Here is a 27,500-nt window from a genome sequence, read left to right as displayed (position 1 = left end):
GACATGTGATACAACTCAGGGCACCGCACCGTTAGGATGTACCTGCACTGGCTCTGCGTGATTGTGACTCTAAGCACCTTCCAAGCGACTACTGGCCAGTCAGGTAAGTGTCACAACTATACATGTCATATATCTGAACATTTGTACACATGTGACAGCTACGCTGTTTTTATTGTGTATATGAGTTTATTCAGCTCTGCACATGTATTTGGATCCAGGGGATGTGTAAACATTGGCATAAAACATTAAACACTATTTTTATTAGTCCTTGCTTGAGAACCCCAAAATCCACCTGCTTTGGTTTCCAATACTGGAATAACCCGTCTCGCAATGACGAACTTAAACCAAATCAAAATGATATATGTGCATTGTATTGCAGTTCACTGGCAGCCACGGGGCTGACACAAATCCTTAGGGTCTGTCACTTAATTCATTTGTCCTGTAAAATCATGTCACTTGTTAACCCCCTTTGCTGCCCATGTACAATATATAGCAGTTGCTGCAGACTGAATATGTGAAGGGTCCATGTATTCCCTTTCTATAAATACTATATAGCTCATATCCTCCATATGCCACTTGTACCTCTTTTTTAGTTTACTTTGTATTTGTACTTGAATCCTGTATTTCTGGTAAGAAATCTTTAGTTCAACGATCTTACTATATATATTTTTTACATTTATTTTCCCCTCTCTTATTTTCGACATTGTGCCTGTTCTTGCCACATTTGAATTGGCACTTTGTGACACGATATGCAGCAATGTAAAATTGCTTATCTTGGCATTAAATAGCCCTACAGATTTCTGTGTTTAATATATTAAAATACAGATTCAATTATTGGTCAGCACTTGATGAGGGCAAACTGGGCACTGCCACTTGGATTGTTTTGTGATAAAATAAATATCCTCTGACAAGTGTACACCATTTGTTAATATATATATTTGCCATAAGCACCCCTGGTTTTATCATTTTCTATTAAATGTGGTCGGTAGACTTTTAAAGATTTGGGACCATCTTGCTGGAAAGGATAGTGTAACAGCTGGCAGGGGTTCTATAAAGTACCCACCTGTCAGCAGCTACCGTTTTACAAATGCTCTTTGGATAAACCTGCTTTAGCCTAAACCAGGACTGAAATGGTTAAACTGTCATGACTCGTGTGTGTCCCTTATGGAAGTCCGGCCAGGTGATGCCAGTTTTGCTGCTGTGTAAAGACTGTTATTCATGGCTGTTCCAAGGCTTTGTGTGCGGATCATTTCTGCCACTTCTGGTCATGCCTGTTTGACTGGCTCACTTTTCACTTGAGTTCGCTGGAATGATTTGGCAGCGAGCAGGTGCAGCAGAGTGTGGGGCCACTGGTTTCCTTGCTTGTCACTGTGCGCGCGTGTTGCTACTACCCTGTCCGTTGTATATACAGATGAAGTGCATGCAGCAGGGGCTCCTACCTAAATATGAACCCATGGATAGTTATAGCAAGATAAGAAGAGTGAAAATGTTATCAGTTTGCCTATTTACTTTTACTGATTAATAAAGCAAATGCACTTATACAGAGAGGTATGGTCAAACACTTTCTGTTTTGTTTTTTTGTTTGTGACATATTTATACAAAAAATCTGACTAATTTGCTACAGCACGTAAGGCTATAGCTGTATACATGTTCAAAATATGTGTTTAAGTCCGTTTTTAACATTTAGTCTCTGCTACAACTGCATTGTGCAGTTTCTTTTAAATTATTATTTTAATCCTGTGTCTGACCCCATAGTATAGTCTATTCTAGGCAACTGTATAAAGACCTACATGTATAATAATATATAATACATAACTGAACAGGCACTATGTTCTCAAGCATAGTGTTGTCAAGGTCTAAGTCAACCTTGTTTTATATTACTATTAAAAGGTTTAACCTGTTGGCTGCCAGATTGGGTTAAATCACATTACAGCGTTTAATGCATTGCAGCTGCTTCTGTCAAACAAAGGTTTAATAGAAATCTGAAATCATTCAAATCACTTGAACAACTAACTAAAAAAGCTGCAGATTCTGTTAAGATTTTCTCTTGTGCATTTGCCTTCCTGGTGTTCTTGCCTTGCTACACTTTTGTTGCTGGCTAGAGATCCAAATGCAACTGCCACAGGCCACCTTCCTGCTCCCTTCCCTGTTTATTTACTCAGGGGTGGCTTGATAATTCTTACTAGTTTATTGTCCTTTAATGAGATGTGTAATGTGTACACATTGAAATACACATGCTATGTACTTGCACAACTGCTGATCCTCAGTTCTCCTGATAAATACGCTACCTGGAGCCTTTTCTTTTGCAAGCACTGCTTACTAACCAAATATGGGCTAATTATATACTGAGGTTACATGGGCTTTATTCTGCATTGACATACATCCCCTAAAGCCCTTTGTCTATTTCTGACACCACACATTAGCCATTCACTTGCAACCTAATAAATCTGCCATTTAATTGTAATTCCATATGTCCACCATTTACTCTAACCTCATGGCTTTATCATGTCAGGTCAGGTGTACCAATAGTCTAGTAATGGATGTAGTAGAAATGGTTACACAGTTGGACAGAAGTGCAGTAGGGGAAAATGTAGTATAGTAATTTACATTTCTATTTTTTAGGGTGGGGAAATCAATCTGCACAAATATGTAATAGAAGCATTAACATTTTCTGTTAGACATTATTTTTTTATTTAGTAAAATACAAACACAAAACTTGTAATATAAATTAACATCTTGACTTCTGGAGGAGGCTTCAGTGCATTCTAATGCAGTGTGTTTTAGTCACTGGCAACCTAGGGGATAACTTTTCCAACAAATTGACTGAATTAGGCATTAATAGAATGTATGTATATGATTTTGTTTTCAAACGGCCTGCTACAGTCATTCCTTGGTTTGTATAATTTGAACTTGATTAGAGTCTAACATGGCTATTAATTCCAGACAAACATTCTAAGCTGACTTTGATTTTTTTGTGCTCAATACCCCCTTTAACCCTTCTTTTGTGTGGGAAGGTCTAGCAACACAGTTGCCCAGCTGCCAATGGGTTAATGCATTTAATCAAGTCAGAAAGCAAAATATATTCTTGTTTGACTCACTGGCAGTTAAATCCTGACATCTCTGGGTGGCTGATAGGAATTTCTATGAGGGTGGTTCTGAAGCTGTTTGTTCTCAGTGTCTCACAAGGAAATTATGTAGTATCTGTTATTGGAAAATCTAATTTGCCACACTTTACTAAAACACTATAATTTACTATATATATATATATATATATATATATATATATATATATATATATATATATATATATATATATATATATATATATATATATATATATAATTTTTCTAGCAAATAAAAAAAATTCAGCATCAGACACCATGGAAAAAAAGTTGATCAAATGTTTTTGCTATTTATATATGGATATGTAAATCTGTGTTTAAAGATGGGCCGTATTCACTATACTTTTAGCAATCCCATCTAATCTCTTATTAAATCTGATGGATTGCTGCAATTTACTTTGTAATGTTTGTTTCTATGTTGTGTAAATTGTAGAAGCGTCATCTAAATGGAACTGATTACATAGATCACATCATAGAAGGCTATTTACCCATAATATTATATTATCATGACAGAATATGTATTTATAAGTATTTTCATTATATACATATTTTCTATAAATTCACTGCCCTCATATTTTGTCAGTTCTTTTCAAGTGTGTGTGAGTGTGTGTGTGTATTGTAAGAAGGTTTGTGTTTCACAGTATATTACTGAACTCTCAGTAAGGTGAAAAGGGTTTTCTAATTTTATTACTGTTTGGCTGAAAGACTCTTATGAATGGAAAAGGTATTTCTAAAAATATATTCCCCTTTTGACGTTAGTTTATTATTGACCAGTAAAAAAACCTACTCTCATAGAATGCAATTTTGTCCTTACATGAGCCACGCAATTGTGTAACAGCTATAGATGTAAAATGCTACACACTTTGTAGGCCACTTTTTCAAGCAAGGGGAAAAAAATACAGGAGTCAGTTCCTGAGTCAAGACTAAATATATCAAATACAAAAACAAACTAAATGTGTAACAGCGTTATGCTGAATATGAACAGAGAAAAGATCTATTCTAGACAGTCCAAAACCTCTATGGGCAACCAACAAATCTAAACTTGATTTTTTTGGAATACAATGTGAATTATAAACATACACACACAAAAAAGAAAAACAACAACCTGTTTTATTATTAATAAATATTACTGGGTACCGACTCTGTTCGAGCTCCTGTTGCTTTCACGTGTGTGTATTATTTATTCTTAACATAGATTTAATTCATACAATATTTTAAAGTTATCATAAAATTAGATTTATTTTTTTTTCTCAGCAGATTTTTTTTTATTATTAAAAATTACATGGAATACAAATACAATGAAATATATTTAATACACATGAAATAGACATTGTTAGCATATAAGATTAACTCTTCACTTATAGATGCTCATTGTTCTGTGGTTTTTATGTCAATGTCTACATAGCCCCCTCCCTTCCAGTTAGCAAGCTGCTTTAGGAGTTTGTTTTGGTCCAAATGAGAAATTAAGTGCAGATAAGGAAACCACGCTGCCAGAGGGCGACATGATGTTGAGTGAATTGCTTTTAGATGAAACAAATTAAGGAAACGAGGGAAGACAATCTGCTTCTCGCATTATTAGACACGCTTGGTGTTCGGGGGGAAGTAACACATTTTTGAGATGTTAATTTTATTAAGAACGCAGACAGAAATCACCTTACGTCTTTCCTGATAAAGAACTGAGGGAAATAACCCTCTGGAATTCCGCTGGTTGGTGTTGCCAGTGGACATACAGTGCAAGAGAGTCTTTATAAAGCTTTATATCGAATGCCCTTCGTTTTCTAGTGTAGTGTTTTTTTGTTGTTGGTTTTTTTAACAAGATCAAATATAATAATTAATACAAATTAAAAAAATGCTTTTTGTTGTGTGATTTAAAAAAAAAAATGTCTTAAAGTGTTTTCTTCTATATCAGGTGTTTCTGGTACGAGGAGGAATGGATATAACTGTAAATTTGCAGATTACCCTGTCAAACATATGTGTTTATAAAGCCATTTTCTTACTTTGAATATTGTGAAGTATGAATTTTATTCTGTCCTTCATACAAACTATTTGCTGTGCATGTTTTTGTTACCATTTTCATGGCATTCTTGCATATGTTGTGTATTCAGTTGTACAAAATGAATTTACTGCAGAACTGGTTTGGGAGAGTCCCTGAGTATAGTGAATGTTTGTTAACTGTGTATGAAAGGATGTTACATTTCCACAACAGAAATTATTTAAACTAGATTGGGAACCATAAATCCATTACAAACATTACTTAATAGTTATATTATCAGGCTTGATGATAAATTCATATCAGTTATTCAAATGCATTCTAGAATTATTACTTTTGGTAAAAATAACATTTTTTTTTTTGTTTTGCATATGGAAGAACACAGTTTAAACAGATTAAAATAAATATTTTGTGTGATATTAAAATAAATATTTTGTGTATTTTAAAACACACAGGAAGTGCATATTTGTGCACAAACATACAAGACTTACATTAGGGATAGACATGCCTTAGTTTTAAAAAAACAAACAAAAAAAAACCCCAGAAAAACTATCTCAAATTCTGTCACCAAGTGACTGTTGTGCAGCAAGTAAATACATTTCATAGTTAACATTGACTTGACTGTTTTTTTTTCTTTGTAGTAGAAATCCTCTGACAATTCTTTTTCTGCACATAATATTGCAGGGGTTAGTATCACAACAGGCTTTACAGAATTCCCATGTAAAATGTTTATTTAAAGTTGACTTTCTGTGACGGTCTTGTGCCCTGATTTGATCTGAGCTGACCTTTTTGGAGGGTTGTCCCTCTGTCTCTTTTGTTCTGAATCACTTCATCGTTTCCTGAATTCTAACATCATTTTGCATTTCTCTTTGCTTCTGCTGCCATGACAGCATTGTCTTAAGTTACCAATGACTCCATTACTTCTTAGATATTTCTCATCTCACATTTTACAAATAACCTTTGCTGCGTTTTAAAAGGTTTCCCTGCATGGAGTGTGCTGCCACTCTTGTTTCTTTGGTGCGTCTTATAGTTTGGGTTCCAAGAGGGGGATCCCTGAAGCACAGACAGCCCCCTTTTCAGTTGCATTTTGTATCCGAGAGGACTTTCTTCAGAGGTGCTGATCCTTTATTACTTATTTGCTGTGTCTTATATCATCCCACTTTAAAGTTTATTTGTTCCGTTTTTTTTTTCTAATGATCAAATCAAGTCTCTCTAGTCTACCTAGTGCAAAGGTTTATTTGGACTTTTTTTTTTTCTCTCTTTAGAGTAAATTTTATATTTCCTTCTTAGATCTGATTATACACTTTTTTTTTTTTTCTTTCTTCAGATGTGCTATAGCAATTAAAGGGACAGTAAACGCATTCATATAGAGCATTCAATTTTAAGCAACTTTCTAATTTACTCTTATTATCAATTTTTCTTCGTTCTCTTGCTATCTTTATTTAAAAAGCAGGAATGTGATGCATAGGAGCCGGCCCATTTTTGGTTGAGAACCTGGGTTATGTTTAATTATTGGTAAGTAAATGTCAGCCTCCAATAAGAAAGCGCTATCCATGGTTCTGAACCTAAAATGGGCTGGCTGCTAAGATTTACATTCATGATTTTCAAATAAAGATAGCAAGAGAACGAAGACACATTTATAATAGGAGTAAATTAGAAAGTTGCTTAAAATTGCATGCTCCATCTGCATCATGAAAGAAAAAAAAAATTGGGTTCACTGTCCCTTTAATGAATTCTGTTATGCCCACGGAGTTCAGACTAAGAAATCTGCAAGAAAATAATAATAAGAAAAATGTTTATAGGATTACATTTGTTCAGACTTCTTACTGAAGTTAAATTGTGAGGATATTTTACAGGTGGTGTTTTTTTTTTTTTTTTTTTTTTGGATTTCAAATTTTCAGGCTTCTAATTGAAGTAAAAAAAAAAAAAAAACAGAAAAAAGTATTTGAGGATACCTTTTACAGGTGTGCTTTGTCATTTACTGTCTCTTGATAGCACTAAATGTTTCCTTCATTAAATGCAAAGCTGCTAACGTTTGAAGATGGATCTGAAAACATATTGTGTATTATGTGTGTGCAGATGTTTCTATAGACTTGCTCATACACAAGCTTGGAAAAAAAATGAAAAGAGAGTTACAGTGTGCAGTTGAGACTTGCTATTCTCTATATGACTAGATACTGCTTGGGTTTGAGGTATTGCCAGTGGTACTAATGCATTTCAGAAAGCTTAGTGGATATATGGAACATTTTCCCTGTAGAAGTGTTACAGCTGATAAAGCCACAAATATTTTTTACCGTTTTAGAACAATATTTTACTGCACTTTCCTTACTGATAATGCAATGGTTAAATTAATGTATTTGATTAGAAATCAGTTTTATAATTTTACTGTTAATAATTGATAGATACTGTTAAATTTCCATACTGGAATACCTACTTTATTTGACTCAATTATATTTAATTTTTATTTTAAGCTGTTTTTGACAGTTTGAAGGCTGTTTTTTTTTTTTTTTTTAATTTAAGAGCACTGTAAATAGTATTTTTAATTCTTACAAATATATGGGAACTTTCTCAAGATATATTAAGCATTTAGATGGCAAATCAATTTTATGTTGTGATTGAATGAATGCTGCACTGGTATTTTGGTTCCTTCCAAAGTTTAATTTTTCTAAATAATATCTGGTTTTATTTTCTTTGTTTGACCTGAAAATATGTCGGTTTTGTTATATATATTTGTTTTATATAATTTTTTTTTATTATTCTTAATACAAATGGGATAATAATCCACGTGCCTTTAGCACTAAGAGCTAAGGGCTTGAAGGGATTCGATTACAGAAATTTATGTAGTGTGTGTCCTTTAACAGGAGCTGACATATATTCTGCCTCCTGCACAAACTGTTTTGATTGCTACCTAAATTAGCATGCTGTGAGCAGGGGAATATAATATACTCAGAAAGGGCATGCATCAAATTCAGTGCGCAAACTGTGCACATAATACTGGCCACTGCATGTCTCAGTCTTGTGCTGACTCAGCAACTCATTGTCTTGTTTACAAATAGAAAAAAAGTTTAATTGGGTAGAAGGTAGATCCTGGTAAAAAAACCCATCTCCCTATATATAGATAAAGATAGAGATATATTATTACTTTAGTTATATACACAAATATACACATCTGTCTAATATTAACATATATTATACACACATAAAAGTTTATATCATATAAATAATCTGTTTTATCTTTTGTGCATTCAAATTTCAATTCTAACTTAAACTTGACCTTAAAGGGACAGTTTAGTCAAAATTAAACTTTTATGATTCAGATAGGCATGCAATTTTAAACAACTTTCCAATTGACTTTTATCTTTAAATTTGCTTTGTTCCTTTGGTGGTATTTTTGAAAAGCTAAACCTAGGTACGCTCAATCTGATTTCTAAAACCGCTGAAAACCGCCTCATTTCTAAAGTTTTTCACAGTTAGACAGTAATAGTTCATGTGTGTCATATAGATAACACTGGGCTCACTCCCGTTAGTTTTTTAGAAATCTGCACTGATTGGTTAAACTGTATGTCTGTCAAAAGCACTGAGATAAGGGGGCAGTCTGCAGAGGCTTAGATACAAGGCAGTCACATAGATAAAACATATATTAATATAACTGTGTTGGTTATGCAAAACTGGGGAATGGGTAATAAAGGGATTAGCTATCTTTTTAAACAATAAACATTCTGGTGTAGACTGTCCCTTTTAATGGCACAGGGAAGGGCATCGCATGCAAAGTACAAACCTCTTGCTACATTTGCAAGTCTGGATGTGATGGGACACAGTAGCGTTTGTTGGTTTCAAACAATGGTGCTTCACGCTTATGGTATGGCTTCTCAATAGCCATACTGCTGATGTCAGATATTTAAAAAAAAATTTTTATGAGCTGGTTAATTTGTGGTTTGTTTATGTGTTACTCTGTATTATCTATATAGATATTACACATTTTCAAGGGAATATATATATATATATATATATATATATATATATATAATCTCATTTTACAGGATATTTGTATGCAGTATTAAAAAGAACAGCTTCTATAGGTTAAAAGTGGCAAGTATTTAATTTGACCTCCCCTTACACTTGAGCAATAGCAGGAACCTTGCTCTTGTAAACCTTAATGGAGTGGAACCCTAATTAATGTCATTGCTAACACCTGTATTTGTCATACTATTTCATGTCAAAATGTCTGCTGTGAAAAAGGTCTATTACACCAGGTTTGTGCAAGACATGTTTGAGCATTACATACTCGTGTAGTATGAGTTTAATTCATTGGAAGCTTGCTAACAAGACCAACTTTCAATCACATCATTCCATTCAAAATGCCAACGATCACAGAATTTGACAGACATAAAATCACACTTTTGCATCAGCAAGGCCACTCTCAAAGGGAAATCAGGAAACAAACTGGATACTCAAGATGTGGTATTTAAGCTGTTATAAATAAATTTGAAGAATCAGTAGAGGCCAAGGACAAAAAAGTACTGGAAGGCCAAGAAAACTTTCATAATCTGATGAGGTTTCTTTGAGAGACCGGAAGAAGTCCAGCAAGAACCTGGCTCAGCATCTGGCAGTTTCATCGGGATGACAAGTTGACCTTTCAACAGTTTGAAGAAGCTTGATCAGTAATGGTCTTTGTGGAAAGGTAGCAGGCAAAAAAACACTTTCAATATGCTAAAGCTCAAAAAGATTGGAATGAAGATCAGTGGAAAAGAGTATTATGGAGTGATGAATCCATGTTTAAAATTTTTGGTTCCATTCGTCAACAATTTGTGAGAAGAAGAGGTGGAGAGATGCAAGAATATATATAATATAATCCTATAAAAGGCCAGGTATGTTTGTCCGATGCAGTCATGCGCAGTAGAGACTGCGCAAGACAAACATACCTGGCCTTAACAGACTAGGGCCTAGTTTCCATTGAGGTGGTAAAGTTTGGAAACTGGTGGTAACTTAAAAACCCTACATAGACTGTAATGGAGATAAATATTTTTATCACCGGTTTTCAAACTTTACCACCTCAATGGAAACTAGGCCTAGGTATGTTATTTAATATAGGATTAGACATGTGCATTCAGCAGTTTTGTTAGCAGAGTAAAGTGAAAGAAAGAGGCTAAAATTAAATGGTTCACAGTATGAATTACTCAATATAAGGGCTACATGTTGAGAAATATTGAGAATAAGTAGAGGTTAATGGTTTTTAGTTTATTGCTTTCAAGTTGCCCCCCCCCCTTTTATTATAAAAAGTATTGTGATTTATGTCTCACTAAATACTTATTTTGTGTCCTATCATTGTTTGTTGACTTCAGACAATTATGTAATTAAACTATTGTATAAAATAGGGCATTATTATTGTTCTGTTTAATAATACACTATCTATAAGTTTAACTGGTTTTGCAATATTTTAAGCTGACTCATATATTACTATCCTAAGTGGATACAAAATAGCAAATGTAGATTAATTCTAGGTATAATAAAATAATATCTAATGGCTTCATCTTAGAGACATTAAAAACGAAATACATTTCATGGAACCACCCTCTAATTGGGGATGCAATCAATTACACTGCAGGTATAGGGAGGAGAGTTGCTAAACGTGTACAAGCATATCTGCAATGGAATGCAGTGAAAGCTACATTTCAACATGACGGCACCCATGATGGACTGAATGCAAGGAATAAATTCAATGCTATGCTTAATTTATTGTGTTTAATATTGCTTGAAAGCTCTGGTGAACAGCCCAGAAGCAGCCACATGGACTGTATAACAGAACAGCTACCCGTCTAAACCGTTTTTTATTGTTGATAATTTTTAAAATAGTGTATTGGTGGGGATTGAGAGGTACATGTCTTGGTAATGAGGCACCTATCCCTGTACATTAGGTGGTAAGACATTAACCCTAACGAGGATTTAAATACATAGGTAAAATCCTACCGTGATTCACTCATGAGTGGCCCACTGGCAGTTTCCTGCCCTGTACTTTACTTATGACAGGATGACAGTATAAAACAAAGTATTCATGGTAACGTGACCAGATATAATCTCATCTTTTCATCTAATGTTCCAAATATTTTGCTTGTACAATATTACCCTCATCATTGTTCTCAAGTTAATAAGGTGCACAGTTCATTCAAGGATGAAGAATGTTTCAGATCTCGGTCTGTAGTCTGTGTGCTTTACCCTATTGTGCGTAATGCTTTTGTGAATGGAGCATGCGTCAGGCATGGAACGTTTATATTCACTGCAGAGATACAGAATGAAGGATCTTTTTTAATTTGAGTAAAGCATGGTATAAACAACTTGATATAGGATGTGCAGTGCATCGGACACACATTTTCTTGACAATAACAAGGTGATTGACTAGAAAGAACCCAAGATATCTGATGCATGTAATTAAATAAGACAATTATAATTACCAATTACTTAAAGGGACAGTCAACACCAGAATTGTTGTTGCTTTAAAAGATAGATAATCCCTTAATTACCCATTCCCCAGTTTTGCATAACCAACAGTTAATTATACACGTTTTACCTCCTATAATTACCTTGTATCTAAGCCTCTGCAGACTGCCCCCTTATTTCAGTTCTTTTGACAGACTTGCAGTTTAGCCAATCAGTGCACACTCCTCTGTAAATTCACGTGCATGAGCTCAATGTTATCTTTATGAAACACATGAACTAATGCCCTCCTAGTGGTGAAAAACTGTCAAAATGCATTTAGTTTAGAGGCGTCCTTCAAGGTCTAAGAAAATTAGCTTATGAATTTCCTAGGTCTAGCTTTCAACTTGACTGTCCTTTTTAACTCTTTATAACACAATAAGATCCTTTTACTAGATAAAGTTGATATTGTGTGGACCATATTACTAGTAAACTGCTAGCAAAATGTGTTATCCTATATGTATGTATGACCTGCTTACTTTGCAAATTTAATACATATGGAGATAAAAGAAGTCTGTCTATATTCAGACATCTTTGTGACCCATAAAGACAAAGAGGAATTGGGCAGCGCAGAGAATTGATTTATCCTCAATTTATGGCATAGTTCTAGAGGCTGAAGCACGTCAACGAGGAGGCTTTCTATAAAAACACTTCATGCGAAACTTGGACATAAATTGGAATCAGGAAAGATTCCCAAAATAATATTCTGTTGAGATGGAGATATTAGGCTCAACATAAGTGTTCCTATAGTATGTGTAATTTTGAACCATCAGATAATTCAGGTAATGTATCCCCCAAAAGTGAACATGGAAATATTTTATTTTATATATATATATATATATATATATATATATTTTTTTTATTTAGTTTATTTTCATCTTAGCAAATGTAACATTTTGAATATTAACAGTAAAATAATTCTCAGACATTGGTATAGCTATATTGTAATCAGTATTTAGGAACTGGTATGTAAATACATTCAATCTATACAAACATTTGAATGACATTGCAAAAAGCAAAGGGAACTTTTGTTCTAGCTTTTTTAAATGTCAAAATTCCACCACTAGCTCATCCCTACCGCCAGGATCCTAATTTAGTAGATTATTTTGCATATATCTATATGTGAAAATCCTGTCTGTATCTTAAGAAATATGTATTTGGCTCCCAAGTTTATTTGGCTTAGTATTTGACAGATTTCTTAAAAATATGTAAGACAGGTCAAAGATTTAGAAGCATGAATATTTTGATGACGTAGTCTTGGTTGTCTTCATAAATTAACAAGAGTAATGCATTGAGCAATGATACTTTTTTATTGGACTTACTATACATTTATAAGTTGACAAGCTTTCAGAAGTGTGTCTTCCTTTTTCAAGTCTAAGGCAATACTGGTTAGAATGCAATACTTTTGTTATTTTGTTATTTAAATCACTGGACTAACACGGCTACTCCAAGCAACGTAAATTAATAACTAAATAAGTTCTGTTGAACTCCATAATTGCCAGAAATACACATGCAGTAGTAAACAAACACATGGGCAAGGAGTTATAAATGGTCAATGCAGAACACACCTTCAGTCCTAATTTAACCCCTCGATTGCTAGGTTATATCCTTTATAATCACCCTGAACTGTATGACAGTAGGTAAATAAGGGGAGGGGCAATGCCAGATCTCAAACATCTAATTACCCAAGCCAATGTTTGAGGCAACATGATGCCTTGCAGCTGTGACATTGTTGAGCCCTCTTCTAGCTTCTAAATTTTGTATTCATTTATCATGCCCTGGAGCAGACATCAAGTGAACCTAAACACTTGTGTAGCATTGGAAGTACCCCAATGTGTCTAGAATACAAGCATACCGATTATATTTATCTATAGCTGGAAACAACTAAACAAGATATATTTATCTACAGTTGGAAACAGTATTTAGCACATTGAGCGTTTTTTTAATCACTCACAGACTCTCACGTATCTTTTGATTCTATGACACCTTAAGGCATATTGTTTGAGAACTGGAGAACGGACATAAAAAGTCTGAGATTCTGGAATCATAACCCTTGATCCCTGTGCACACAGATGCAACATTGTTCTAAAGGACATTTAATATATTTTTGCTACAAAAATGGAGAAAAAAACCTTCACACTCCATAAAGTAAATCACATTCAGCTGACAAATGTTATTAGCGCTGACAGCATTTACTTTGAGCTGTGTATTGTATGTTTTGTGTAAATGAAGTGATTGTATTTCACACTCTGTGTGTATCTGTTTATATGTAATCCAATTACAACTACTTTACCATAGCTGTAGGCTGAGTATTTGTCGTTCCTATTATTATCTTGTACTAACGCTGATGTTGTCTTTTCCAGCTTGGCTTGTATTTTTGCATCACATTTTCTCATGCAATTAAACAAATTCAAGTAAACTGAAGAAAAAAAAAAAAAGATATTTATTTTTAATTTACTAATATGAAAAATTATTGTAAGGGATGGGATTTGTGTGCCCCCCCCCCATTAAGAGCCAGATTACGAGTGTAGCCCAAAATGGCACTTTTGCAAAGGCTATATTTGTGCTCCACTCGTAATACCAGCGCACTGGTATTAGCAGTTGAGCACAATGCGAACGGTACCACAAGAGTGTGCTTCCATAGGCTCCAATGGGCACCCTGTTCTCATGCCGATAGGCACGGCAGAGAACCTAGTGCAACAAAGGGGGTAAGTCACGCAACGATGGACAGCAAAGTGTGTATATGTGTGTGTGTGTGTATATATATATATATATATATATATATATATATATATATATATATATATATATCAGTGATGTGCAGTCACTAGAGGCAGGCGAGGCAGAGCTTCACCTCTCATATGGGCAAAAATATATATATATTATTTATTGGCTTTAAAAAAGAAAATTGCAATTTTTTTTCCCTAGCATTTTTTTTTCACAGCTACATGTTGTGCAATGGAGAGGCACAAGCAGTTCTGCCCACCATTTCACAACATGCTGCGCCACCTACTGGATGAAAGTGGTTAAGATCATTACATGGCACATAACTGCTTATTTGAGGCAGTCCTATTTGGGCTGACCCAATCCAGTGAGAGGCTTTAGTAAGTGGAACTTAGGGTTGGGGCTGGATGTTAAATGATATAAAACAAAACAAAAATGGAAAAAAAATAACTTTCATTTATTTTGTTGCTGTCCTGTGAATCTGCCAGCTTTGCTAAAGTGAAAAAGAGAGTTCTATACTACCCCTCCAAGTGCAGTGGAATGTGCCACTGTCACTTCCTTACAGAGCAGCCAGGAAGAGATGCAGTGAGCTGTGTTTTAGCCACATCTTATTGAAGTAAGTGCTACAACCTTAAATTTTGCTGAAATGGATTCTGTTAGTGAAAATTATAATTTAATGAATGTGGTTTAGTGTTTTTTGTTTTTTTACTCTTTTACAGCAGTTTAAGGATCGTTTCTGTATTTTGTTTACTCAAAATTTACACCCACCCACTACCTTAGCAGCTTGCCTCTTTACTCCACACTAATTTATAGTCTCACTTTCTGAACTCTCTGTAGCTCTGTTGTTTTATTACTTAAAAATGCAGTGGTCCCTCTCCCCCCCCCCTTGTGTGTGTGTGTGTGTGTGTCTCTCTCTTTCTCTATCTATCCATCTCTATCCATCTCTCTCCTTATGTGTCGTTCTCCCCCATGGTCTCTTTCTCTGTCTCTCTTCCTCCCCCTCTGACTCTCTCATCCCTTATGTGTCTCTCTAACCCTCTGTGTGTGATTGTGTCTCTATCTCTTTCTCTAACCCTCTGTGTGTGATTGTGTCTCTCTCTCTTTCTCTAACCCTCTGTGTGTGATTGTGTCTCTCTCTCTTTCTCTCTCTAACCCTCTGTGTGTGATTGTGTGTGTCTCTCTCTCTCTAACCTTCTGTGTGTGTGATTGTGTCTCTCTCTCTTTCTCTCTCTCTAACCCTCTGTGTGTGATTGTGTCTCTTTCTCTCTCTCTCTCTCTCTCTCTCTCTCTCTCTCTCTCTCTCTCTAACCCTCTGTGTGTGATTGTGTCTCTCTCTCTTTCTCTCTCTCTCTCTCTCTCTAACCCTCTGTGTGTGATTGTGTGTGTGTGTGTGTGTCTCTTTTTCTTTCTCTCTCTCTCTCTCTCTCTCTCTCTCTCTCTCTCTCTCTCTCTCTCTCTCTCTCTCTCACCCTCTGTGTGTGATTGTGTTTCTCTCTCTCTCTCTCTAACCCTCTGTGTATGATTGTCTCTCTCTTTCTCTCTGTCTAACCCTCTGTGTGTGATTGTGTCTCTCTTTCTCTCTCTCTAACCCTCTGTGTGTGATTGTGTGTGTCTCTCTCTCTTTCTCTAACCCTCTGTGTGTGATTGTGTCTCTCTCTCTCTCTCTCTCTCTCTCTTTCTCTCTCTAACCCTCTGTGTGTGATTGTGTGTCTCTCTCTAACCTTCTGTGTGTGTGATTGTGTCTCTCTCTCTTTCTCTCTCTCTAACCCTCTGTGTGTGATTGTGTCTCTTTCTCTCTCTCTCTCTCTCTCTCTCTCTCTCTCTCTCTCTCTCTCTCTCTCTCTCTCTCTCTCTCTCTCTCTCTCTCTCTCTCTCTCTCTCTCTCTCTCTGTGTGATTGTGTGTCTCTCTCTCTCTCTTTCTTTCTCTCTCTCTCTCTCTCTCTCTCTCTCTCTCTCTCTCTCTCTCTCTCTCTCTCTCTCTCTCTCACCCTCTGTGTGTGATTGTGTTTCTCTCTCTCTCTCTCTAACCCTCTGTGTATGATTGTCTCTCTCTTTCTCTCTGTCTAACCCTCTGTGTGTGATTGTGTCTCTCTTTCTCTCTCTCTAACCCTCTGTGTGTGATTGTGTGTGTCTCTCTCTCTTTCTCTAACCCTCTGTGTGTGATTGTGTCTCTCTCTCTCTCTCTCTCTCTCTCTCTCTCTTTCTCTCTCTAACCCTCTGTGTGTGATTGTGTGTCTCTCTCTAACCTTCTGTGTGTGTGATTGTGTCTCTCTCTCTTTCTCTCTCTCTAACCCTCTGTGTGTGATTGTGTCTCTCTCTCTCTCTCTCTCTCTCTCTCTCTCTCTCTCTCTCTCTCTCTCTCTCTCTCTCTCTCTCTCTCTCTCTCTCTCTCTCTCTCTCTCTCTCTCTCTCTCTCTCTCTCTCTCTCTCTCACCCTCTGTGTGTGATTGTGTTTCTCTCTCTCTCTCTCTAACCCTCTGTGTATGATTGTCTCTCTCTTTCTCTCTGTCTAACCCTCTGTGTGTGATTGTGTCTCTCTTTCTCTCTCTCTAACACTCTGTGTGTGATTGTGTGTGTCTCTCTCTCTCTTTCTCTAACCCTCTGTGTGTGATTATGTCTCTCTTTCTCTCTAACCCTCTGTGTCTCTTCCCCCCCCCGTCTCTCTCTCCCTCTCCCCCTAGTGCTTTTCTGTGTTTCTGTCTACCTTTTATTTATTTATTTAATTAATTGGTAGTGCCATCTGATGGTGTGGCTTTATTTAAAGGGGTGGGGTCAAGCGCCCCACCATCTTTAAATTTCACCAGCAGCCACTGGAGCAAGACATTTTTATATTTACTGAATAATGAAAGAATCTATAAGCATATTTTGCAGCATTAAAGTAAAAAGTATGTTTTAAACATATTTTAATGGGCCTGGATTTCTAGATTTCATAATCGGAGCAAGCATTTTGTTATCAGGCAAGAGTTTCTGTTACAATCCTTTTGACTAAAATCAGATGTTTACTAAGTTGACCAGTTTTCCAAGACACCATTTTTAAAGGGACATGAAACCCATATGTTTTCTTTCATGATTTAGAAAGAGCATGCAATTTTAAATAACTTTCCAATTTACATCTAATATCTAATTTTCTTCATTCTTTTGATATCCTTTTTTGAAAATCATATCTAATTATGCTCAGTAGCTGCTGATTGGTGGCTGCACATAGATACCTCATGTGATTGGCTCACCCATGTGCATGGCTATTTCTTCAACAAAGGATATCTAAAGAATGAAGGCGTATCCTAGCCACTGCCTCACCAGCCTCTGACATCACTGCACGTCACTGATATATATATATATATTACACACACACACACACACACACACACACACACACACACACACACGCATATTAACACATAAATATATGTATATAAGCATATACATATATATTTTGAGTAATAACAGAAATACATCACATCTGCACACTTTAAAGGGGCAGTAAATTTACAAACTACTGTTATATAATTCTGCACATAGCTTACCGGCAGCTTTATACATTAAATTATTGCAAAGAAATTATAAGTGAAAGCTCCTTTTACCAGAACGCCACTCTTTGTTCTACTGAGCGGGTCTGGTTTTTAAACAGCGCATCTGGCAACACTGTCTAGTCATAGTGTGCCCGGTCACGACATTAAAATGAATGTAGCTCGCTCTCGCTCTGGTCTAGTAGCAGGAGCGAGCTACATTCATTTAATGGCGTGACCGGGCACACTGTGACTAGACTTTGCTGGATGCGCTGTGGAAAAACCAGACCCGCTCAGTAGAACAAAGAGCGGTGTTCTGGTGAAAGGAGCTTTCACCAGTAAGCTATGTGCAGAATTATATAACATTTTGGTACGTTTACTGCCCCTTTAATACCTTTTTTTTTTTTTTTTTTTTTTAAACTGCTTTGTGCAGTTATATAAAAAATAAAATAAAAAAATGGACAAAATTTTTTTATTAAACATAAACATTACTCCTTATTTTGGGGGACATTTTTAAAAATTAACCAGAGGTCTGACCACTGTTAAATTTTCTGAGCCTGCGGTAGTATTAACCAGCCACTGTAAACGGACGCACGTTAAATTAACGCTCAACTTGTAATCTAGCCCAAATTGTTTAGTTAAAAAGGAAAACCAGACACTGCATTTTTATTTATTTCTGAGGAAGGGGTGAATGCCCCGAAACGTCACTGCTTATTAAATTTGCTGTGTTTAAATCCAGAGAGTGCTTATTATTGGACCTTGATGAATATTTTTTGAGCACCCTGGTCTGGAGTTTTGTTGGTGAGTGAGAGTGCGCTACTTGGTGTTTTTATATATATATATATATATATATATATATATATATATATATATATATATATATATATATATATATATATTCTGCTTTTTGCAGAGAGGTTGGAATGCCTCCTGTGCTGTATTAAAGGGACAGTCTAGTTTAAAATAAACTTTCTTGATTTAGATAGGGCATGTCATTTTAAACAACTTTACAATTTACTTTTATCACCAGTTTTGCTTTGTTCTCTTGGTATTCTTTGTTGAAAGCTAAACCTAGGAGGTTCATATGCTAATTTCTATTTGAATGCATTTTGACAGTTTTTCACCACTAGAGGGCGTTAGTTCATGTGTCATATAGATAACACTGTGCTCAGTTACCTAGGAGTCAGCACTGATTGGCTAAAATGCAAGTCTGTCAAAAGAACTGAAATAAGGGGGCGGTGTGCAGAGGCTTAGATACAAGGTAATCACAGAGGTAAGAAGTGCATTATTATAAGTGTGTTGGTTATGCAAAACTAGGGAACGGTTAATAAAAGGATTATCTATCTTTTTAAACAATAAAAATTATGGTCTAGACTGTCCCTTTAAAGTGACATAGTACTCAATTACATTTTCATGGTTCAGATAGAGCATGCAATTGTAAGACTTTTAACTTTACTTCTATTGTCACGTTTTACTTTTTTTTTCTTGTTTCATATTTAGGTAGGCTCACAGCATGAATGGCGATTGATAGCTAGCTGGTGATTGGTGGCTACGCACGTATGCCATTTGTCAATGGCTCACCAGAAGTGTTCAGCTAGGTCCCAGTAGTGCTTTGCTGCTCAATAATTAACAATGTATTTAACCCCCTTTCAGGGGGGTTAAACACATAGTTATATGCAAGCAACAGAGCAATAACGAAATGCTATAAGAGATTGGAAGATTTCTGTACTTTTTATCTCCCTTTAATCGAAGCATAGTTAAATTCTGTTGTTTTTTTTTTTAATAGAAAAAGAAAAATTATTTAAATGAGGTTTTGGACATTTGTCCTTGGTAGAAGCACAATTGGATAGTATTAGCAAGATTCTAGCAATTCCAGCTGTGCGCCTTTGTCCTGGCTTTGTTTCTGGCATTAGTCTTTAGCCGTTTCTTTGCTTTTATTTGTTCCTCTCAGTCCCGTCCCATGTTAGCCCAGTGTACAGCTCTGCATCTGTTGTCACATACTCTTGGCATTGGGTTACCTTCAACTGTCCCAGGGTTATTTTTAATGAATTCTCAAGCCGTGGAGCATTCTGAGCACATAGCATTCACATTGTGTGAATCTCTATTTCTTTTCAGTCTGAAATCCTTCTTTCTATAATAGTATGTGATGTATTCGGTACAATGTATAATGTATTTTTGTCGTGTGAAATAGATTATGATAACAAAAAATAACCAACAAGTTCATATTTATCGGCCATTCTATCTATGCAAGTGTTGACGTAATGGGAAATTGTTGTCAAAACCCAAATGCCTATTCCTTTTTTTTTTTTTAGGTATTTTGCAGTATACATGTTTTAGCAAGAATGATTCTAGTAAAATAAATGACTATTTAAATGATACATACTGTGCACAGCCACAGAGCATATGTACATATGCTTCATACACCTGCTTTCAAACACTGCACCTGCTCAACAAGGATGTATTGAGTTGTAGCTGAATGAATACATGAGCATATTTATTCTCTGTGTACAGTTAAAGAGCTTCTTCAATAGTCCTAACCTGTGCTTGGAACATTTTTTTGCCAATACATGTTTACCACTGTTCAAAACTTAAATGCACCAATGTGCAATTTAGTTTTGAGATGTGCGTCCCTGTTAATTCACAGTTAGAATAGTCTCTATAAATATCCTTTGTGAATTCTTTATTTGTTTGTCACAGACATTTTAATGGAAAGCCATTCACTGTTTTTATTAAGTGGCTTTTGTTATTTTTTTCCCCTTCATTTTATTTTAATGCAGAAGGCATAGCTATCTCAGGAATCTTCATTTTTTGGATACATGGATACATTTTGCAAAACAATGTAAAATATCTTCAGCCCACAAACAGAAATTATTCTGCTGCGTTGAAACCCTAGACAGCTGCCTGCTTTGCTTGAAGACCGATTCAGCCCTTTAAGCATGTTCTATTGCAAAGAGAGAAAAATGGTCAGTATGTTCTAAATGAACATCATCTTTTATTCCTATGCCCTACGCTTCTTTTGTTTCCAAAGGCACAAAGAGAACTTAGTCTCTTGGTTATACTTTTATGCAAAATGTCAGCTGAAGAAAAGAAACATTTTAGTTCGTCATCAAGTACTTTTTACTTAGTAGGAAATAATAGCTCTATAATGTATGATATTCTACAAATTGAACTCTTTTGTAAAGTGCTTTGATTTCTAAAGTTCTCCTAAAATATTATTGGTTAGGGAGCAGCCAACGGGAACATATTGAGATCCCCCCCCCCCTTCATATATATTACTCCATCTTTTAAATGCTATACACTTTGCCCAAATTTAATTTTTTTTTTCATTTTGTTATTGCAAACCAGGGATTTGCTCCCTCCCCTTAAAGTAATTTATGAAACGTATAGTAAAAATGGTTGATGAAATGTTGCATGGGTGAGCGCTTCCCCTATATTATGGCTGCAGTACACCTTTCTAAGTGGGATCTCTGATTTAATGAAGAGCAGATTGGCTCCCGCCTCAACACCAGAAATTCTGGAAGTGCTGTGACATTTAGGAGAAAAGAATTAACGTTTTTTTATTTTATATATATATTTATATATATATCCTTTTTTTTTTTTTTTTTCTTTGGGAATTACCAGCAGCTTTTTATTTCTGCAGTAATGTCCGTCCAAGCAGAAAATATGGTCGTGCTGATGATTCTAAATTGGCTGCAGTGTATACTAATTGGTCAAGGTGCCTTTCAATTTTAGGTAGGAAAGAACTTTTAATGGGACCATGAACATTATATTTCTTTGTCGTAAACGCACTAAATGATTGGATTGTTATATTTTCCTAGATTGCGCAATGCAATATATTTCTTCAAAGTTTTTTTTAGAGGGGTAAACCTCTTGCCTTAAAGGGGCATTCAACACCTTATTTTTGTGTAAAAATGTGCTTTGCCTCACATGTGCTTTGCGATATCATTAGTGGTGTGCTAATGATAGCGTGGGTCGCTATATAACTGGATTGCGCTTATATTAGCGTGCAACTTGCGCTTTACGACAGGCTTGTAATATGGTTTACAAGGGAAGGGTTAGTGCGGCCACCTTCACTCAAGCACAACCTATACTCTTAATTGATATTGCGATTTACAAGTTGAAAGTTATAGTTTGCGCCGGAGAAAAAGCTGAAACTGTGCTAAAATATTTAGCACGACTTGAGACCTTAAAGGAACATGAAACCCAATTTTTTTTTCTTTCATGATTCAGAAAGAGCATGCAATCTTAAACAGCTTTCCAATTTACTTCTATTATTTAACCCGTTGAGTGCTAAGCCATTTCCCAGATTGCCCTCAAGGTGGTGAGTGATAGCGACGGCTCTGAGCAGTCGTCAGCACCTGACTTTGAAAATTTGCAATGGCTCTGAGCCGTCGTTAGCACTCAAGGGTTTAATTTGCTTCCTTCATTTGTTATCCTTTGCTGAAACCAAAAATGGTTATACAATAAAAAACAATATTACACTATATATGACCTTTTGTCTTCTTGGTATATACTTCCTAATCCACAGGGGTACCCAAGATTGCACACTCCAAGAGGCGACAAGCACCCCTATACACAAAGTTTGGGAGACTACCATTGGAGGAACCAAATCCCCATATACTCCAAGAGGTGGATGAAACCATAGAAGCATACACTGGTATCCAGAATTAATCTACCACCAAGCATACCCTCCAGTGCGGCAACTTACCTCATATGATTGAGGTAAATTCTGGTAAGGGTATTCATTATATTTAAAGCATCATATGGACTTTTACTAACATTATCTATATCCTGGGAACTTTATGTTATCCAGATCACTGATAGTGTATATATATACATATCAACTGCATACTACTCTGTTTTTATTAGGATTTGAGAGCGCTGTTAACCCTCTGGCCTCTAGTTATGAAGCTCCGTACGTACCTGCCTTCGCCGGCCCCAATACGCTCGCCTAAGCTCACCTCACATTGCCGCAGCGGACCTGACTACGCTCGCCAAAGTTATCATTAAACCTGTCAAAAAGCCGCGCACCAAGTACGGGGCGATGAACAGCGGACTGTGATAGTTATCAATCATCAATATCGCTGCTCTTCTGCTTTTTTACAGCTTTATTGATACCCCTGTCACTAAGCACTCACACTATACTATACTGTTCTACCCCCTATACCGGCGCCCCCGGAGCCCCCCACAACTAAAGTAAAGTTATTAACCCTTAAACCGCCGCTCCTAGACCCCGCCGCAACTATAATAAATATATTAACCCCTAAAGCGACGCTCCTAGACCCCGCCGCACCTATAATAAATATGTTAACCCCTAAACCGCCGCTCCTAGACCCCGCCGCAAGTATAATAAATATATTAACCCCTAAACCTCCGCTCCCGGACCCCTGCTGCAACTATAATAAATATGTTAACCCCTAAGCCGCCGCTCCCGGACCCCGCCGCCACCTACATAATACCTATTAGCCCCTATCCTGCCCCCCGTATACCGCCGCCACCTATAATAAATTTATTAACCCCTATCCTGCCCCCCCACACCGCCGCCACTATAATAAAATTATTAACCCCTAAACCTAAGTCTAATACTAACCCTAACACCCCCCTAACTTAAATATTAATTAAATAAATCTAAATAATATTACTCTTATTAACTAAATTAATCCTATTTAAAACTAAATACTTACCTATAAAATAAACCCTAATATAGCTACAATATAACTAATAATTACATTGTAACTATTTTAGGATTTATTTTTATTTTACAGGCAACTTTGTATATATTTTAACTAAGTACAATAGCTGTTAAATAGTTATTAACTATTTAATAGCTACCTAGTTAAAATAAGTACAAAATTACCTGTAAAATAAATCCTAACCTAAGTTACAATTTAAACCTAACACTACACTATCATTAAATTAATTAAATTAATTAGCTACCAATACCTACAATTAAATACAATTAAATAAACTAAACTAAATTACAAAAACCCCCCCCACTAAATTACAGAAAATAAAAAAATATTACAAGAATTTTAAACTAATTACACCTAATCTAAGCCCCCTAATAAAATAATAATAAAAAAAAATAAGTCCCTACCCTATTCTACATAACAAGTTAATCAGCTCTTTTACCAGCCCTTAAAAGGGCTTTTTGCGGGGCATGCCCCAAAGTAATCAGCTCTTTTGCCTGTAAAAAAAAATACAACCCCCCCAACATTAAAACCCACCACTCACATACCCCCCCTTTAAAAAACCTAACATTAACCCCCTGAAGATCTCCCTACCTTGAGTCGTCTTCACCCAGCCGGGCCGAAGTCTTCATCCGATGGGGCAGAAGAGGACATCCAGACCGGCAGAAGTCTTCATCCTATCCGGGCAGAAGAGGAAATCCAGACCAGCAGAAGTCTTCATCCAATCTGCATCTTCTATCTTCATCCATCCGACGAGGAGCGGCTCCATCTTTAAGACCTCCGGCGAGGAACATCCTTCCTTCTTGCACGACGACTACCCGATGAATGGCTGGTCCTTTAAATGACATCATCCAAGATGGCGTCCCTCGAATTCCGATTGGCTGATAGGATTCTATCAGCCAATCGGAATTAAGGTAGGAAAAATCTGATTGGCTGATGCTATCAGCCAATCAGATTGAAGTTCAATACGATTGGCTCATTGGATCAGCCAATCGGATTGAACTTCATTCATTGAACTTTTATTCATTGTCTACTAGCACCCTGGGAATTTGACTCTGAAGTGAGAGTGCTCTTCTGTCTGTGTGTGTGTGTGTATATATATATATATATATATATATATATATATATATATATATATATATATATATATATATATATATATATATATATATATATATACACTGTGTATGTGTGTGTATGTGTGTATATATATATATATATATATATATATATATATATATCTGTATATATTCATATAGATATAAAGTCCATATATTGTACAAATGAAACTAGCACTCTAATGTAAGTATGCGGCACACTTAAAGGGACAGTCTAGTCCAAAATAAACTTTCATGATTCAGATAGGGCATGTCATTTTAAACAACTTTCCAGTTTACTTTTTATCACCAATTTGGCTTTGTTCTCTTGGTATTCTTAGTTGAAAGCTAAACCTAGGAGGTTCATATGCTAATTTCTTAGACCTTGAAGGCCACCTCTAATCTGAAAGCATTTTGACAATTTTTCACCACTAGAGGGAGTTAGTTCATATGTTTCATATAGATAACATTGAGCTCATGCATGTGAAGCTCCTAGGAGTGAGCACTGATTGGCTAAAATGCAAGTCTGTCAAAAGCACTGAAATAAGGGGGCAGTTTGCAGAGGCTTAGATACAAGGTAATTACAGATGTAAAATGTGTATTAATATAACGGTGTTGGTTATGCAAAACTGGGGAATGGGTAATAAAGGGATTATCTATCTTTTTAAACAATAAACATTCTGGTGTTGACTGTCCCTTTAATGTATTTGCAACAAGTAGGAGGAGAGGTGCTAGTGATTTCTATACACACACTATAAGAGAATAGCTAAATAAATAACTGGAAGAACGTAGGAACTAGGGCATGAGACAGAGGGTAGGGCAGCAGGGTAGGTGACATCATGACATTATGTCACAGCACAGTGACAGGTGACAGTCTATATCGGGCCCTATACAGAAATAAATGAAAGGATTACCTTGTATAACCTTTAACTTCCCTACTGCCTAAGAGATTGCAGCTCAGTGATTTGTGATTTGCACAGGGCCCTTGTCCCGTTGCTGTAAGACCGTATCATTGATTAATGTCGCTGCTTTGATTGATCACGCCAGAGCAGGTGGCTCTGCTGCTTCCTTCCATGTGACACATTTTGAGTAATCTCATATATTTTGTTAAGTTTTCATTTCCTGAGTTGTCATTTAACAAGTAGTTTTCTTCCAGTTCCCTTGTGACATTGCTCATTCTACCTCCCAATTGTTCTTTTCACACAATATTTGTGACGGTCACTTACAGTAATCTTCATACAAGTGCTATTTATTGGTTGCTGAAACAAAACCAGAACTCATCCTATTTTGGAAAAGATCTCACTGACTGGAGCAGGATCCCATACTGATTATCAATGTGTCAGTACTTAGTTGCAGTCCCAAGAGAGCTAAATATTTAGTGTGACCTGATAGCTGTCGTGTTTCACATTAACAGCAGCAATTAGCCAAATTAGCATCCAGGCAGGTGTATGGTGCATTAGGATAGGCCTTGTGTATCCCACACTGGCTTACCCTTATATTTCCTATATAAATGCCTACTGGTAATTCCTTTGCTGCAAATCTTGGTTCTTGTAACTGATATGTTAAAGGGACATTTAAATGCAGAAAGAAATGATCATAATTTGTTAAAAATGTTTTATTATTGCATACATATCTATTGGTACTTAAGTTTTAATTCCTCTATAAAGCCCCTACATTTGTAATTATGCAGGCAAACAGCATAGCTCGTCCTGGTAAGGAGAAGCTATGTAGCATAGTTTCTAAGTGGGGCTTTAACTTTGCAGGAGTTAAAATCATCATCACCATGAGGCTTTAAAGGGACCCAAAATATTTATTTCATGGTTCAGATAGAGCATACATCTTTCCAATTTACTGTTATCTAATTTGCTTCTTTCTCTTGGTATCCTTTGTTAATAAAGACATACCTAGGTATGCAGCGTGTGATTGGCTTCAGCTGAATCCTTTTCAATGTTAACACAATCACAATCAGACATTTTCATTGTTTATCAGCAGCACTTTTTTTTCTCATTTATTCAGTGTAAAATGGTCCTGCACTTAACATGTGTTGGTCCCATTTTACTGATCATGATCCTAATTCTTAATAACTTGTTGGCACATTTACGGGACCATTTTTCATCTATTGAATTCCACACCAGAAATTACTTTGTAAACCCCCAGAAACACTTTTATAAATGATTACATAGTACCTTAAATAGTTTTCAATTGTAACGCTGGATGTGTGTGTGAGCAAAACACATGACATCACTCTCTCATATTAGATCACATTAGCAAGCAACGTCACAAGATACATATGCTGCCTGATAGTCAATGAATGGTAAAAAAAAAGGTTATAATAAGCACTTTTACACTAATAACATTGCCCGGATCCATAACACAACAAACACACATGTCCACTGTACCCCTGTTCAGATCCCTTAAAAAGACATACTCTGTGCTTTAGGAGCACATTAGGATAATTGTACACTTCACCTATTAGCATCACTACACACTATTAAATGGGATCAGTCAACGTACAGGGCCTTAAAATGTGATGAAATCTTAATTTTGTTTTTCATTATTTGTGCACATTTGATTATTAGATTGAATAACAATGCAAATAAAGAGTTTGGGTCATTTTCAGGAGGTAACAATTCCATGTCTCAGTGGTATTTATGATAGAAGCATAGAACAGCACACTATAAAAACCGTTTAGAAACGGTTATCTGCCAAAAACGAGCACAAAATTGTGCTCATCTACTATAGGCTAGATTCCAAGTGGCGCGCTAACTGTTGTGTTCAAGCAAAAAGGGGTATATTGCGGCTCTCTGTGCCCTTTGGAAGTAGCGTGTGTATTATGATACCCAAATTTACACCTCTGCACCAGACCTATCCTCTTCCTTACTAACTGTCTTTCTAATAT

At 36.0% G+C, this 27,500-nt stretch overlaps 1 protein-coding gene across 3 annotated transcripts in view; it reads left to right on the top strand.

Moving 5' to 3' along the window:
• Window positions 1–27,500, top strand: part of ERBB4 (erb-b2 receptor tyrosine kinase 4) — a 1,322,334-nt gene that overhangs the window by 59 nt on the left and 1,294,775 nt on the right. For all 3 annotated transcript variants that reach the window (XM_053698789.1, XM_053698786.1, XM_053698787.1), the window contains exon 1: window positions 1–103. This exon is cut by the window's left edge and continues 59 nt beyond it. In XM_053698789.1, the coding sequence (XP_053554764.1) occupies window positions 37–103 (67 nt within the window). In that variant the 5' untranslated portion in view covers window positions 1–36. The remainder of the gene's footprint in view (window positions 104–27,500) is intronic.

Source organism: Bombina bombina, chromosome 1, assembly GCF_027579735.1.
Source record: "Bombina bombina isolate aBomBom1 chromosome 1, aBomBom1.pri, whole genome shotgun sequence".
Lineage (NCBI taxonomy): Eukaryota > Metazoa > Chordata > Amphibia > Anura > Bombinatoridae > Bombina > Bombina bombina.
Note: the sequence above shows the minus strand (reverse complement) of the source record. Positions and strands in the feature narration are given on the sequence as shown.